This window comes from Seriola aureovittata, chromosome 4 (assembly GCF_021018895.1).
Source record: "Seriola aureovittata isolate HTS-2021-v1 ecotype China chromosome 4, ASM2101889v1, whole genome shotgun sequence".
In the NCBI taxonomy this organism is placed as follows: domain Eukaryota; kingdom Metazoa; phylum Chordata; class Actinopteri; order Carangiformes; family Carangidae; genus Seriola; species Seriola aureovittata.
This window is the reverse complement of record NC_079367.1, coordinates 24104021-24119191: the sequence shown is the minus strand read 5'-3', so window position 1 is coordinate 24119191 and position 15171 is coordinate 24104021. Positions and strand designations below refer to the sequence as shown.

The 15171-nt window shown below is 43.0% G+C and overlaps 1 protein-coding gene across 1 annotated transcript in view; it reads right to left on the bottom strand.

The window, feature by feature from the left end:
- LOC130168087 (LHFPL tetraspan subfamily member 6 protein) overlaps window positions 1-13890 on the bottom strand; it is a 43607-nt gene extending 29717 nt beyond the window's left edge. The window contains exons 1-2 of the mRNA XM_056374674.1: window positions 13584-13890; window positions 12078-12595 (exon numbers count right to left, since the gene is read on the bottom strand). Of these exons, the coding sequence (XP_056230649.1) occupies window positions 12078-12462 (385 nt within the window). The 5' untranslated portion in view covers window positions 12463-12595; window positions 13584-13890. The remainder of the gene's footprint in view (window positions 1-12077; window positions 12596-13583) is intronic.
- Between the last annotated feature and the right edge of the window lie 1281 nt (window positions 13891-15171).

Below are 15171 nucleotides of genomic sequence, written 5' to 3'. Positions count from 1 at the left end.
TTTGTCTAGCGACGATTTATGTAAAATGAAAGCATCAACACAAAGCAGACAAATGACAGTGGTCAGTGTTTGCATTATCTTGGGGCTATTCACCGAAGATTGGTGTTTTCATTATGTTGGCGAGTCTATAAAGCCAGAGAATAACTCATATTTAATAATTTCGATTCATCCACACCAGCACCCGCGAGAGACGTCAAGTCATGAGCCAGCTCAAGCAATAGCTGGAATTTGTGATTAAAAAGCCCTGAGTTCAGTCACAACACGCCTCTAAATCACAACAAGAAAAACTTTCTGTAATATTACGGTCTAACTAACAAGAGCCAGGTTGCTGTTACCATGGGGACGCATGGCAAACCTATATGGACCAAGGGCTGGGTGTAGCTGGCTTGTCAGGCCTGGGAGGAGAACAACGCTGGGGCTCAGACTGGTCCAGAAACAGAATTAGAGCAGAGAGCAGAGTCACTGTGCTGGATCAAAGACTACCTTTGTTCCTATGCTGCCTTTGGAAAGGAGCAGAACCTCTCAGCTTTCGCTTTTCCTTTGAGTCGTCTGTGACATTTTGTTTCTGTTTGAGCAAAAAAAAAAAAAAAAAAAAAAAAGAACATACACATAAGTCGAGCAAGAAGTAAGTCAAAACAGAAAAGAGAATATGTGACTAATGGTAATAAAGTGCATGAAAGCAGCAGAGGAAGAGGCGGCGCGGCCGTGGAGGGCAGATTGTCTTGCTAATGTTCTCTGCTCTTGTAACAGGTGAGGGAAGAGATAAGGTATCGCTGCTGATATCATTATCCCCACCTAGCATTCAGCTATTTGTAAACTGCACCTGACCCGACTTGTTAAAGCAAAGTTCCTCTGATTTAGACTCTGACACTATTTCATTCCCAATTCATCTGTGATAACACTTGTCTTTGCATAGCATTTAATAATAGCTTCCAACCCTCGGGCAGCTCCGTACAGCTCTTCCACCATGCGGTTTTTCACAACAACCCTATATATGGCCAGATCTTCATAAACACACACAAATATGGATGGAGCACTTCTTCTGTCCTGTTTATAGCCTCCACTAGCTTTCTCTGGGATGAAGCTCACTTTGTGCATTCCAGAGACCTTGTGTTATGGTTTCAGGGGGCTGCATTTTGGTCTGGCTCAAAATACATCCAGACACTCTGTCTTACAGTGGACTGAATGGGCGTCCCATCTTGGGGCCTCTTATTCCAGAAGCACTTACACAGCCTTCGTCTGCTGGCTCGACTGGGTATATGCCTGACTTCGAGCTCCATCTTGCTGGGGCTTTCTTTATGTCTTGCAGTTGTTGTTGCTGATTGTTTTTCCCTATCGGGTTCACGGGGAGGCCAGTCAACAAGGTGCCATTTTACTGTTGAGGCTACAGTCTGCTCCTGGAGGGTAAAAATAGACTGCGGGAGATGAACTCAGCAGAATGGTGTTGTGTTGTTTCTTGAATCTAAAGACAAGGTTAACTTGTTCAGCCTGAGCAGCAGACCAACGACTTTTACAAGACTCTGGAGATTTCTTCAAATGTTGACCCCCCCCTCTCCCTCTCTCTCCATGTCTCTCCTATGGGTCTGCACCCCCTGCTGCTGTGGAAACCAGATCCTATAATGGGAAGAGCCCACCCAACTGCTGCTGACCAGCTGGAATGAGAGTCTGGGAAGCAAAGCAAAACTGCACTCACACTGCATGGCCTTCCACCCAAACACTAACCCCCCCCCAGTCTCCCCACAAGTGGGCCACAAAATGGAGATTATTGTTGAGCTTGTGACAGACTTAGAGAAACTCAGGCATGGCACACTTTCTGTTTTTTTTCCCCCTGATACATAATTTCATGCAGCGCAATTACAGGGTTGTCATTTTATGATAATGACAGGAGTGACATTTTGCTTATTACTACGCCAAGGTGCCTTTGATGGTGTGTTTTCTTCAAGGCTTCAAAAAAAAAAAAAAAAAAGCCCAGTCCACTCGTTCAAATGGAGTCTTATTCATATTGATCACCAAAACACGCAAACACTTCTTCTCTCAAGGGTTTTGCCGCCTCTAATTTATATAGGCTGAATTCATAACAGAAGCATCCTTGACTCTCTTAACATTCGCAAGTTAAATATAGATTTTAGTCCACGGACAACAAAAGGAAAGCTGCACCGTTTATTCAGTTCAAACACTTTCTATTGTGCAACACGTGCTCATTGAAAGCCCCGCGAATCAAAGTTGTAGTGGCGCTGGAGATGGGGAAGTTGAGTGAGGCAAGGGGAGGGCAGGGGGCAAGAGAATATATTTACCCCAAATTCCCAGCATTCCTTAAGGCAGACAGCAAACGCAGGCTCTGGCCTCAGCACACAGGACATTAATACACTCAGCCACATGCAGGCTCAGCTAGAGGCTCTCTCAGAGGAAACACAGACACACAAGGAGCAACGAATACACACTTTACCACAGCACATGTCCCCTTCACACACGAAACTACTGTCACCATGTCATTAACAGACATGATGGACACATGCATGTGCACAGGTGACCCCCCCCCCCCGCCCCCCCGTCCTCCTCTGATCTGACCTTCAGCTGCTTTTTTATGCCACCATCACCTGTCCCCACCGTCCAGCAGCCACATGTGTTTGGGTGACCCACCGAGGGACAAAGCTTCTCTCCCAGAGCTGAACGTCGACCCTGATCTAATTCTCCCAGAGATAGAGGCGACTCTTTTCCACACATTACTTGCCATGAGAGCTCGGTCTCTCTTCATGCAGCTCTTGCAGATATTCCTGACCTTTCAGGAATAACACGCAGGAAATACTTGGACCCATTGAGTCAAATTAAATGAGACGTCCACGAGTGTAAGTGGCGAAAAGCAGAAAAACAACATGGTTTGTACTGTCTCTTAGGAATATAGAAGTTTGCAATATGATGTACCTTTGGTTTGAGAGTAAATAAACTAAGGACAGGCAATTATTATGGATTCCTTTACCAAAAATAGACTCCTCTCTTGGATATTCTATGCAGCCATTTTATTTGCAGATCGGTCTCAATACATCCAGCACATATTATATTTCCTTGCTGGCCTGTTATTTGACCTACGAGGAGGCAGCACAAAAGAAGTTCTGACCCCACATTCCCCCTCACTAGGAAGAACAGGCTATAATTAACTGTAGTGTTAAAGGCACGGTGCCTCTGAGACTGTAAAACAGGGTATGAATACTGAGCAAACTACTTTATCCCACAGGGCTCCTCAGACCCAATCTACCCAATCCATACTTATTCATTTATTCAGCCAACTCATGGCCTCTGACTCCGTCAGAAATGTCTAATGGGTCAAATGTGGGCTTTCCATCTTCTTCATTTCCTAATTAGACACAACATGTGGTGAAGTTCAGGAAAACTGTTTTTTTTTTTCCTTTTCCCTTGCTGTCTCTTTGTGTTTCTCTTCACACAATAAGGTTTATCTGCCACAGAAACAAGTACTAAGACGACTCACGTTGAATGAAGGTGGGTTTATTTTTGTATCCCTACCTGTGACTAAAGTATTGCTCAACTGTAAGTACAGGCTGGGGCAATGACATCAAACATGCCCTCCACAATGTGTGTCACCAGTGATACAGAGCAGCGGAGCCCCCGCCATCTGGTAAGCATCTGTCTGAGCGGTGATTCATGCATTCACACATACTCACTGTTTTAGATGTCAGCAGGCAAAGACGTGATATGCGTTAACAATTACTTTCCTGTCTGCTTCGCCCTCTCTGTTCCAGCAGAGGAGAGTGTCCTGGGTAATCATCTCATAAAATAAAACTCTTGACAAAGATATTAATGAAGTTCCTGAGGGCTAGAGTTACAATTAACTATTCTTTTCATAATCTGTGCTTGTGTCATGTGTATGAACATGTTTTGGTCCGTGCTAGCAGCCTGCCAGCAGGAGTCAGAGATATCTCAACTACTATTGGATGGATTGCCATAAAATTTTACACAGACATTCACGTTGCCTAGAGGCTGAATCCTAATAACTTGCTATTGAAATTGCTATGAAATCTGGTTCAAACATCCATAGTCATCAGGGTCCGGTCGCACAAAACAACTGATGTTTTCTTCTTAAGTATGGCACTTATGGTTTAATTTCTCCTTAGTTGAGGGAGTTACTTAAGGATGTTGCAAAGAAACTTATTTCTTTATTAACTTGGTCGTGTTGCAGTTAAGATAAAGTCAGAGATACCTTTAGATTTTTTTCCTTATTTTGGTCACTAAGGTCTTTTGTGCAACGGTTTTATCCGACTTTGAGTGAGTCCTTAATTAGACTAAGATAAGGAGAAAACCTTAAATACTTAAGTGAACATTTTAAGGTACCTTAAGGAGAAGACTTGAGGGGGTTTTGTGCAACTGTTTTTATTTTAAGGAAGCCTTAACTTAGACTTTATGGAGAATCTTAACTTAAGGCTTTTTGTGCAACTGGCCAGAACATTAATTGATTCATCTAGTACTATTATTAAGTCAAAATTTCAAGTGGCTTATGATCTGCAAGATTAATGATATTTCCATCAGTGTCTGCTGCACTTTGTGTTTTGAGCTAATTAGCAAAAGTAAGTATCATTATAACACTAAGATGGTGAACACGGGTAAACATCAGCATCTTAGCATCGTCCTCGTGATCACGTTACCATGCTGACGTTAGCATTTTTCTCAAAGTACTGCTGTGGCTCAGTATAGCGTCACAGAGCAAACAGCATGGCTGACTCTTGTTGAATAATTCTGATTTCCCAGAGGCCACAATCAAATTGCTTGTTCAGTCTGACCAGCAGCCGCCAAACCAAAAACTACTTCATTTACGATGATAAAAAAACAACAACAAAAAACAAAGACTCCTCAAATAGAGGAGCTGGAAGCAGCAAATGTTTGATATTTTTGTTTGGTAAATTACTACAATTGATTATCCAAATTGGTGTGGTTTCATTTTCTGTCAATCATTTCCCTCAAACAATAGTTCCAGCAAATACCAAGTTCGTTTCACAAATTCATTCATTCCCCTCAACTCTCAGGCTCCCTTGCTCGGGCTGCATTAATGCCAGACACGGCTGCAGACACACCAGACACGTTTTCTGGAACAGTTCTGTTCCCAGTGACAAAAACAACACAATATGCAGCACGCCTGCTACTATGGCAGTGAAAACAATGACTTAACAGAGGAACAGGCTGAAATAACCTTTCTGTCTGTCCTTTGGTTTCGCAGACTTCCTGTTTGACAAAACTAAATCCCTGTTGATGCTGGGCTTTCCGCCCTGTTTCTCTCCCTGTTTCTGTCTCTCTTTTTCATCTGTTCTTTCTTTCTGTCTTACTGGCTGAGCCCACGTCCACTCTTCGGGTCACTGGGTACTGGCCCAATCCACACTTTTTTTCCTGCTTGTGGCAGACAGCAACGTGAACAGCCACTGTGAGGAGGAGAGCGATGGAAAGAGATGGAGAAGGAGAGTGGAAGGACACAGAGGGGTGCACAGAAATCTGAATTAGGGGAAAGGTGAAACAAGCCCGAAATAGAGAGTTAAAGACTGAGAGCGGTAACCTGTAATAACCTGAAAGGAGACGATCAGAAAAGGAGAAGTGAGTGAAGGGTGAAGGACAAAGATAAACCAGAGTGTTGGAGAAAAAAAAACAAAAAAACACGGGTTACGTTTAGCTGCTCTCCGACTCAGAAACACCCTCGTGGTGGTGGTGTTGGTGGGGGTCTGAGGGAACCGTATGTTGTGCAGAAATAGCTGCCGGTCTGCGTGAGCGCATTACAATGTTTCAAGAGTGGTCGGCACTTTAGGTGATCAATCAACCCAGAGGAAGAGATGTCCACTTTATAACCATCAGTGGCCGGAAATGTAAGCAATGAAGAGCAAGATAGCGTTCTAAAAACCATTACACAAGACTCTTGTCCGTAGTGAAAAGGCCTGGCTTTCTCCTCTCAAACATATGGGCCGGTGCTATCTCATTAGTTTTATGCAATGCCTACATGGCAGATGAGACAGTGCAGTTCATCATCATCACATCAACCTGGCAGGCCTTCGAGGAGGAAGGAATACAGATAGGCTTTTGCAAGTAAAAAGGATAAAGCGGCACATCAGGGAATATTTACCCATCGCCCCGGAAATGTCTTGTGATCCGACACCATTAAACAATGACTGTCACGAGACACTGTTCCAGACAGAATCCTCCCCTGGAAACATGAGCTCTTCATCCCAAAGCCTTCCTCATATGGATGCGATTTCATTTTGTTGTACCTCTTGAAAATGAGTGCTGGTGGTGAGAGGGGAGTGGAAGCACACATTCTGGGACTGGGCGGGATCCAGCTGGCAAGAACTCACAAAGCTGACACAAGGACAAAGCTCCTGGCTGTGCTGGTATGGCTCTCGAACAGGACAACACACTCCTGTGCCAAATGGCCCTTGGCAACATTTTGGAAGCCACAATGGCGGCCTATTTCTAATTTATTTACATGTCTTTAAATGAATTGCTCATGCTCATGCCCTTGACCCACACTTTAAGCTACAGCAGTAGTGCAGCAGACAGATGTGGTAAATTGAATTTCATTTAGCCCGGATGACCTGGATCCTGTATTACATGCTGTGTGCTGCGGGTCACCTCTGGGGGAATTCAGGTTACTAGAGGAAGCGATACACTTACGACAGAGGCGAACTTAACTACAACAGACCCAGAGTCGAATGTATTTTTATGTGTGTATCCTCTCTGTAGCTTCATATTGTTCATTTACTGACATTCCACACCAGTGTTGGCAAACGAGAGGCTGGCACAGACCTGTAAACAGAGCCAATCAACCAGAAAACGAAACGGAGAAGCTTTCCCAGAAGGCTACACAGCCAATTATTTGATATATCAGATCAACTGCAGCTTTAGCGGAGGCTGGTGTGGGAAGTATTCAACCAGCGTGGCCAGCAAGCCGGTGTACACTGCGGAGGCTAGAGCCAATTGTTTCTGCCCCCCCCCCCCCAAACAACACATCCTTTTATTTCAGACAAAGCAGCCTAATAAGGTTTCATCAACTTCAATTCTGTCTCTGCTTTTCACTGTCTTTAGAGCTTTAGCCTTTTCTTCTATTCTGCTCTGAGGAAGTGAAACATCTAACCCAAAAGATTTGCAACCGGTCAAAAGAAAAATTTATGTCAAATAAATTACGAGTTTGTCATTTCCCTCCGAGAGACCTCCCAGGGGCGTATCATAAAGCAGAGATGCATGTGAAAACCCATATTTTTCTGATCTCATTTCATCAAAGAGCTGTCAGAACCGCGGGGTAATATTTAACGTTATAGACATTAAATGTCTCTAATCAATAATAACTGCTCTTAGCCCATTGCACAGTGATGACATCTTATCTCCCTCCAAAAAACTGTAAAGAGTTCTTGGTACTTCTCCCAATAATGACAGACAAAATTAGCCTCCATAGATTCCCTGCTGACCACAACCTTCCCTTATAGCAGAGAAATATGCTGCGTTGAGCGGTTTCAAACTGTTCTTTTTCGTCCGTTTTTTTTACATCCCTTGGGGAAACTACACTACATAGGTCTGCACCTCCTCTGAAACAGCAGTATTCGAAATCCTCTTGCTTGTACCCTACATACTGTCCCAACAAACTCCCTGCAAAGGGAAAAAGGCTGAGTGCAGCCTGTCATGCATCACATTGTTTGTCTTGTTATTTAGCCTTCAGTTTCAAGGACATAGCAGTTCAACACCTTCTCAATAAAATACAGCCTATATCCCCCCCTGGCCTTGAGTAGCTATATCTCCTGACATTTTTATCAGGCATTAAAATGATTTCAATCCGGCTGACATTCTCTGCAGGTCAAAGCAATACTTTCGAAAGATTTCCGGTATGTTTTGGAACTGCGCTTCATCACCGCCTCTCCTAATGTGCTTCAAATGCTGCGAATCAATCTTTTGGGCCTTTGTTTTTTTGGATCACAACCGTTCTATTTGATTGATTGTCTTGAAAGGGCAACAGGGTACAGTTTCCGGTGACATAAACTGGCTCCACATTTGCAATTTGTGTTACTAAATGGACAAAACTTCACAGTTTATTATTCAGTGTTTTTAGCCTTAACGATGTGTTGAATCTGATTCCACAGAAACAACTTCCTGTCCTCAAAATTTCCACCTTTTATTCTAAAACAAAGGCATCTCTGAAATACAGCCGCTCTTTTGTTGTGGAAAAAGATTACTCTTTTGTTGTCTTTGAAAAACAGAGCGCCAGGGTTTATATCAGGTATGAGTAAAATTAGATCACACAGCTCTACTTTTGGCATCTTTGCATTGTTTTCCTTCCAGTTTTTAAATGATTTTGGGGTTTTACGTTTTTAACGCTATGGTTGGGCTTGGCAGCTGGCTATATCACAAGCCTATTAATCCCTTAAAGTCAGTCGCACAGTGGCTGAATTAGACGGTCTCAGACAAGGTTTTGAGATCTGAAACAAAAATCCTGGTGTCGGAGCCGACTCGCCGCTCGCGGCCATCGCTGAAACCTGGAAGTTCAATCGGGTCAGTGAGACAGCCTGAGCCAGGAACTGAGCCCTCTGAGACATCTGCAGATTTCAAACATATTTGAAGTTCAGCGCGGAATCAGTCAGAACTTTTGTAGTAAGGCAACAATCAAACAAGAGAGACAAAGAGAAAAGACAGAAATTCAAGGTTTGGAGGGTCCAGGTTATGTAATAGCTTTTACCTTGACAATAAAACATAAATACTTACATCAAACAGTAAACTATCTGGGTATAGCTATAGTGGGCCTTTATAATTCATCTCTGGCTTTATAGGAAACACAACCACTGCAACCTGCATTTTCCAACCACTCATCTTCTTTCTCAAGCTCCAACTGCACCACTGTGACATGAGGTAGTAACAGTTTAAGTTTGTCACTGGGAGATGTAACCAAAGATTTCCTGAACCGTCCCATGAGCACATCAGGTGTCTCGCTTTTAGAACTAGGAGTGTTTCAGTCTGAAAAAAAAAAAGTCCATTAGAAACTGAGTGGAAGAGGCCCCAGGCTCCCATCACTATCCCTAATATTTAACTGGTGATGGAGCGGACCAGTCATCCAGTGACGGGAGTCTGTCGAGACAAATGTCAAAACATAACTGCCTGTCAGGTGCAGTGAGGAAAGAGATGAAATAAAAGAGGACACACAAAAGCACAAATTTAAGGCGGGTTATTGCGCTGAAGGGAAATCCACATATGTAAGAACGGTACAAAAAGTTCTTACATCATAGCTGTTGAAAACAAACGTTAAATAGCTTTTTTCTTCATGCTGTGTGCAGCTCCGCTTGGGGGCACCCAAAAAGAGAAGAGGCAGTGCTTCTGTAGGAGGGAGGGGTGGAGAGGAGGGAGGGAAGGGGTGAGGTGGGGAGGGGTGTGGGGGGGATCAAAATCCCTAACAACCAAATCCAAGTCAAGAATCTTTCAATGTGTGAACCTCCCGTCTGCGCCACAGTCGTTGAGAGTCCGCACCGCTGCATAACTAAGACAAGGAACTACAGCGAAGGCAGTTGTTTAATGTAAGCAGCACAGAGATCCCAGGCCCTTGATTTATGAGCCAGAACAGTCTCATACTCAGACTCTAACCCTCATGAACGGTAGAGGAAAATCTGGGCCCTTGCCATTAGCAATTAACCAGCTCTAGAATAACTTGCCTGCAGCGAACAGGGGACAAAATAAGCATTAGAAGAGGTAAACGACAACAACACCAACAACAATAATAGTCATTGTTAAAACTTATTCTTTCAGTCGGGTCTGCAGTTAATGAGATAAAGCGCTGATAAAGCCTTTCAGCTCTAATCTATTTCATGGGATTGAGATAAATTGCAGGGAGATATAAAGTGAATGTTTTATTTGTGGCAGTTCAGAGGACCTGGCCTCTTTGGTGAGACACTCTTCATTAGTGGACGACAGTAGGAGCGGAGGAAACGCTGGCATCAGACGGTGAACGGCGAGGCTTCCCTTGCATTTTGTGAATTCGCGTGCGTTGCCTTAACCAACTGTGCACCTCATTTGCTCCCACTCCCTGCTAATCGCTGAGATGTGATCCTATCTCTCAGCACACATTTCGGTTTTTCCCCCTGCGGATCTTTATTTCTCAGCGAGCTTCTCAGCTAATAAGAAGTGAATGCTGAATGTTTCAATCATCAGGTAGTTTTTTTTTTTTTTTCCTTTCTTTTCTCTTCCCTCCCAACTTCCCCTGCCTTCCTCGACATTTCATCTCCCGTTGTAAATGATAGAAGAGGAATACAAGGAACGGCCCACTGAGCTTCCCGATTGTGTCACTTCCAATTAGCCCTTCTGAGACATCTCTGCCCTTTGGCTCACCAGCATTCAAGTTTAAAGATCTGAGCGGTGCCCCTTGTATTTTGTACCCCGCCTTCCCTCGATCTGCATACGTGTGGCTCTGGATTTGTGAGTCTATGAAAGAGAGGAATCGCGGGAAAGACAGACAAGGATTTTTTAATCCTATAACCAAAAATAGCAGCTCACTGTAATGCTCTATGTATATGGTTGCTGTGAGCTTAAAAGGAGGCTCTCCTTACATAAAAGTGCACATTTCTGAATAAACCAGCCACACTTCACCTTAATCATCCTCCATATTATACATCATTAATACTGATGTTCCTAAGTAGCTAAGCCTTTTAGAACTAGGACATCACGCGTTGTGGTGGTCCTCTGAAGATTTATCCTTCTGAAAAACCTGGCAGCTCTGTCAAAATCTGCCTGCAACCTGCTTTTCTGTCACATCACTTTTTAAAGCCCAACTGAAGTGATGGGGAGGGGGGGAGGGGGGGGTTGTAAATAGCAGAGCGGTGAGCCACAGTATGCGAGCAAACGTTTTTGAGTTAATGAGAGGGCTGGAGCGCCGCAGCTTCTTAAACTAGGGCAGAGAAACTTGGGAGCTTCAGTGGACGCTTTTCCGTCCAGACCTCATGTCCCAGGAGAACACATGTGCAGAAACCAACAGTACATATAAACAAAGCTTGTGTCGTGCGGAGCTGTGTCCACTTACTATAATCAAACAAACAAAGAAGAAGACATTTCCATGGAACAGAGCTGCAGCTTGGACAGAACTCTATTTTTACGAAGAGAAAGGGCGTGGGTTCCTTTTCAACTTTAAGAGGCGCATTCTGGATCAAACCCAGAGCAGAAAATTGCGCTGACTGACTTTGGGCATGCTTGTAGCACAAATGAACCTCAATTTTCCATCATTTTATCAGTCAAACTCAAAACAAAAGATATGAACTCGTGCCAAAAGTCTGCTGCACAGAAGATTGGGTCTCACAGACTGAAATGCAGGAGGGTATTAAGAAACTCTGAGGCACTGCTCTGAAGAGTTTTTCAGATGTTCCACTATATGTCACCCCCTCTATGTTTTTTTTTTTTAGCTTTAAGTGAAGAAAAGCCGTTCTCAGAATACCAGCACACTTGATGTGAAATCAACAATTCAGTTTGTAAATGTAGCACGTTTTGTAGCATGTAGCACTGTGAGTGCCGCTTTAAACTGTGGTCCTGAGTTACAGGAAAAAAATGTAAACTGATCCAACATCATCAGGTGAGTAAGATGACCAATGTCTTACTGGAAGACTTTTCATTTCCTGTGGAGCCCGGGTATCTGAGGAAATGATGGCTTTTCTGGGCTGACAGCAGAAAAGTTGGCCAGAGGTAGAATCTATCAAGACTATCAGGATTTCTATGTCTCCTTGTTTCCTCGCTAATGTGATTTTGTTTTCATGAATAACACTTTATGTTGAAGAGTACCAAATAAATTTGATGAGAAGTTAATTACAGCCATTAAAACCTCCCAAATCTATGCAAACATCTATATCTTAGCTTAGAGAGAATCTGTAGTCTTTAAATGCAAAGTGAAGCATAAGCAGTATGTGATCTGACTGTTAAAACCTTCACAGTCCCAGATCTCATCATGACTGTAATCAGAGCATCTGTACTGTACTCCCCCAGTCAGATGAAAACTACCCACTAACCACACTGTGGAGGCAGTGTCAAGACTGATACACCAACATACACAGAAGAAGAGAAAAACGTAATCTTACCTCCTACGAACTGGATGCCACCGGCCACACGACCAATAGTACGTGAGATGAGGTCAGAGATGCAGCAGCCCATGAGAGCGGTGAGCGCCACCAGCAGGAGGAGGCCGCATCCCACGCCCGTCACCACCGTGCAGATCCTCCACTCCAGACTTGGGATGCCGTTGAAGGAGGCGTAGCGCCCACACTGCTCCAGCATCACCGTGGCCTGCCTCTCTTCATCCCTCACAGGGTAGGAGCACCGCCTGAACGTGCCAAAGGACACGGGCTTGTCCATCTGTGTCCCCAGCAGCCAGTAGGGCATGAAGAAGCCAACGCAGGAGGCTGCAGCACACAGCAGGGACAGCAGGGCCCAGATAACACCCGTGCATGTCAGACTAGACGCCATGGTAAACAGTCTGCGAACGGTTCACACAGTCCCTGAACTAACAGCAGTTATATGAGCAGTCACTGTGTTGTGGGAAGCCTTGCAGTGAGCATTTAACACAAGCAGTCTTCACCTTCTCAGTGACTCCGGGTCCCTGTCAGGAGGAAGAGAAACATCCAGACTGAGCACTGGCAGAAAAATCACATGCAGGAACAAGTTGTTGGCTTTTGGAATAATGTGAAAAATCACAGTTGGAAACCAGAAACATGTCGCCCATCATTAGAAAATGCAGCATGAACACAACAACTCAACAACAAGAATCACAGATATGAAAGTATCCAAGGAAGAGAGTCTCACTCATTAACAGAGCTTCCATAATAACATGATCAGTCAGGCATGGCTGATACTTGATTGATTAGTTAGATCTGTTTTTCTGTGCGGACTTAAAAGATGGAATCAGCAGATATATAGACAAATAAAACTGGACGTGGTTCAATAACAGATTACTCAATATTGATTCAATACAATTATGATTTCATTAATACATAATGGTAAACATTATCAAACTAAAGCCAATCAATAATCAGCTCAAGTTTGATAAACCGACTGGCAATGATTATCTCCATCTTACTTATTTCTTCTCTTTATTATCAATCATATAGAAATGTTAAGAAATTTTAAAAAATGTCTTAGTTATTGGGTTAAACACTCACACACAGGCAGCAGTGCATATGCAGAGTAACACCAGTTTATCCTGTATAGGCAGCCTATTATTGGGACTGGTATTATGAAGTATAGCTGCTGAGAATTTTGTATAATGTGGACAGCAGTTTTAACCCTTCAACAAACCAGCAATATCACCCATATAATGAACTTTAAAACGACCACAGCACAACTGCAAACAATACAGTCTATGACATGTTATGAGACTATGATGGAATACCCATGAAGTACCACTAAACTGGACATTTAGTCCAGGAAACACACGACAAGTCCCTGCAGAAACAATCACTACAGGAACACACAGTGGCTTTTCGTTAGGGGTGACCTCAAGGAACACGTCGTATGATCGCAGTGCTCCGGCTGTCGGAATGTGAACAACGTAAACACTGCTAAAGAAAATGAAAAAGAAGAAAGCTTACATGTTGGGGGAGCCCCGGAATGAGGTGCGCTCGGTGTAGTACACTGAGAGGTTATTTCCATCTGCGGACTCCAGCTATGTTGGGTCTCCGAGCAAACTTTTCTCCAGTCGAAGAGAAACAGAGAAGAAATGCGTTCGACCTGAGAGTGTAAATCCAAAAAGTGACCGCAGAATCCCCTCACTAATCACTTCCTCCTCATCAATGCATTTAACCGAGGCGATGATCAATTATTCACTACCGTGCGGTGCAGAGACATGCGGCGCTGCCTGACTGGACTCCCGTTTCCACATTCCTGCTCTCAGAGAGAGAGAGAGCAAGAGAGAGAGAGAGAGAGAGAGAGAGAGAGAGAGAGAGAGAGAGAGAGAGAGAGAGAGAGAGAGAGGCGGAGAGGGGGCGAGTCCATGAAACACTCTCGGGAGGTGACCATCAATCACACAAATCCCCACCCAGGGGCTGGACTCACCGCTACTATCATTCCCTTCATGCTCCCGATGCGTTCACTGATGCCTCGGAAAATGCTAAAGTTGTTCCGGATGTAACAATCCTGATTCTAGGAAACCTCAATTGAGTTGCTGTGGCGATGAAAGTGAGGGACATTAAAAGTGATGAAATTATTGGTGTGGTATAGTATCAGCATGATGGTAAACATTGAGAGTCATCACTTCAGTCACCACAGTCTTCACTTTTAGAGATCAAGTCAGGTCTATTATGTGGCACAAGTTGACAGGATGTTAAGTGTTTTTCTGTGATTTGTTTTTTTGAATGACTAAATGTTTGTTATTGTTGTGGTTTAACATTTTCATACAAATATTTGTTTTGAGGGTTAGTTTGTGCTGATCTAATTTTGGGTTTAAAGACTTTTTTCTCAATTTTTATTGTATGGCATCTGTTTTCTTGAGACAGTATTGGAAATAATCTGTTATCCTTTGGATTCAATGTTTTTACAGCCATAAAGTAAATACGATTAAAGGAACATTTTTTGTTAGAATTTGTTGGTTTTAAGCAGCACAATCAAATGTTTTAATGGACTAAAAGAAAATCAAAAATATCATGATGCTTAACACTATGCATAACCCAATGTATTAACATTTACATTTAGCCTACCTGTACAAAGCCCAATATAAAGCCCAGAGTATAACAAAATGGATGGACTTATCAGCTGTGTGTTAGAGTGTTAATTACACAAGTTGTTATTGTTATTACCCTTCACAAACTTTAGCCGAATGACCCAAAAACCTTTAAAAATTGAGTTTTGGGTCAAAAATGTCTATAAAACTATTGACTATCTTTGAAAGTTTATTTGTGAGTTTTTTTTTATTTACTTTTTAAAATATCAGTTTCTGATTTTTCCATGCACATGCACGGTCAGGTCGGTTTCTGTTTTTCAGTCATGCTTAGATAGGTGTTTGAGAGTATTCCCATGACTATAGAACAAAAGGATGACATGAAAATAGTTTGGTCCAATTATTTAGAAACAGGTCATTTAAATATTCAAAATGTATATAATAAAAACAGATGAAGTCATGAATTTTGATAGTAAATTGCAACTTACTACGTACTGTTTTAATCTCAATTCAATTGATGAATT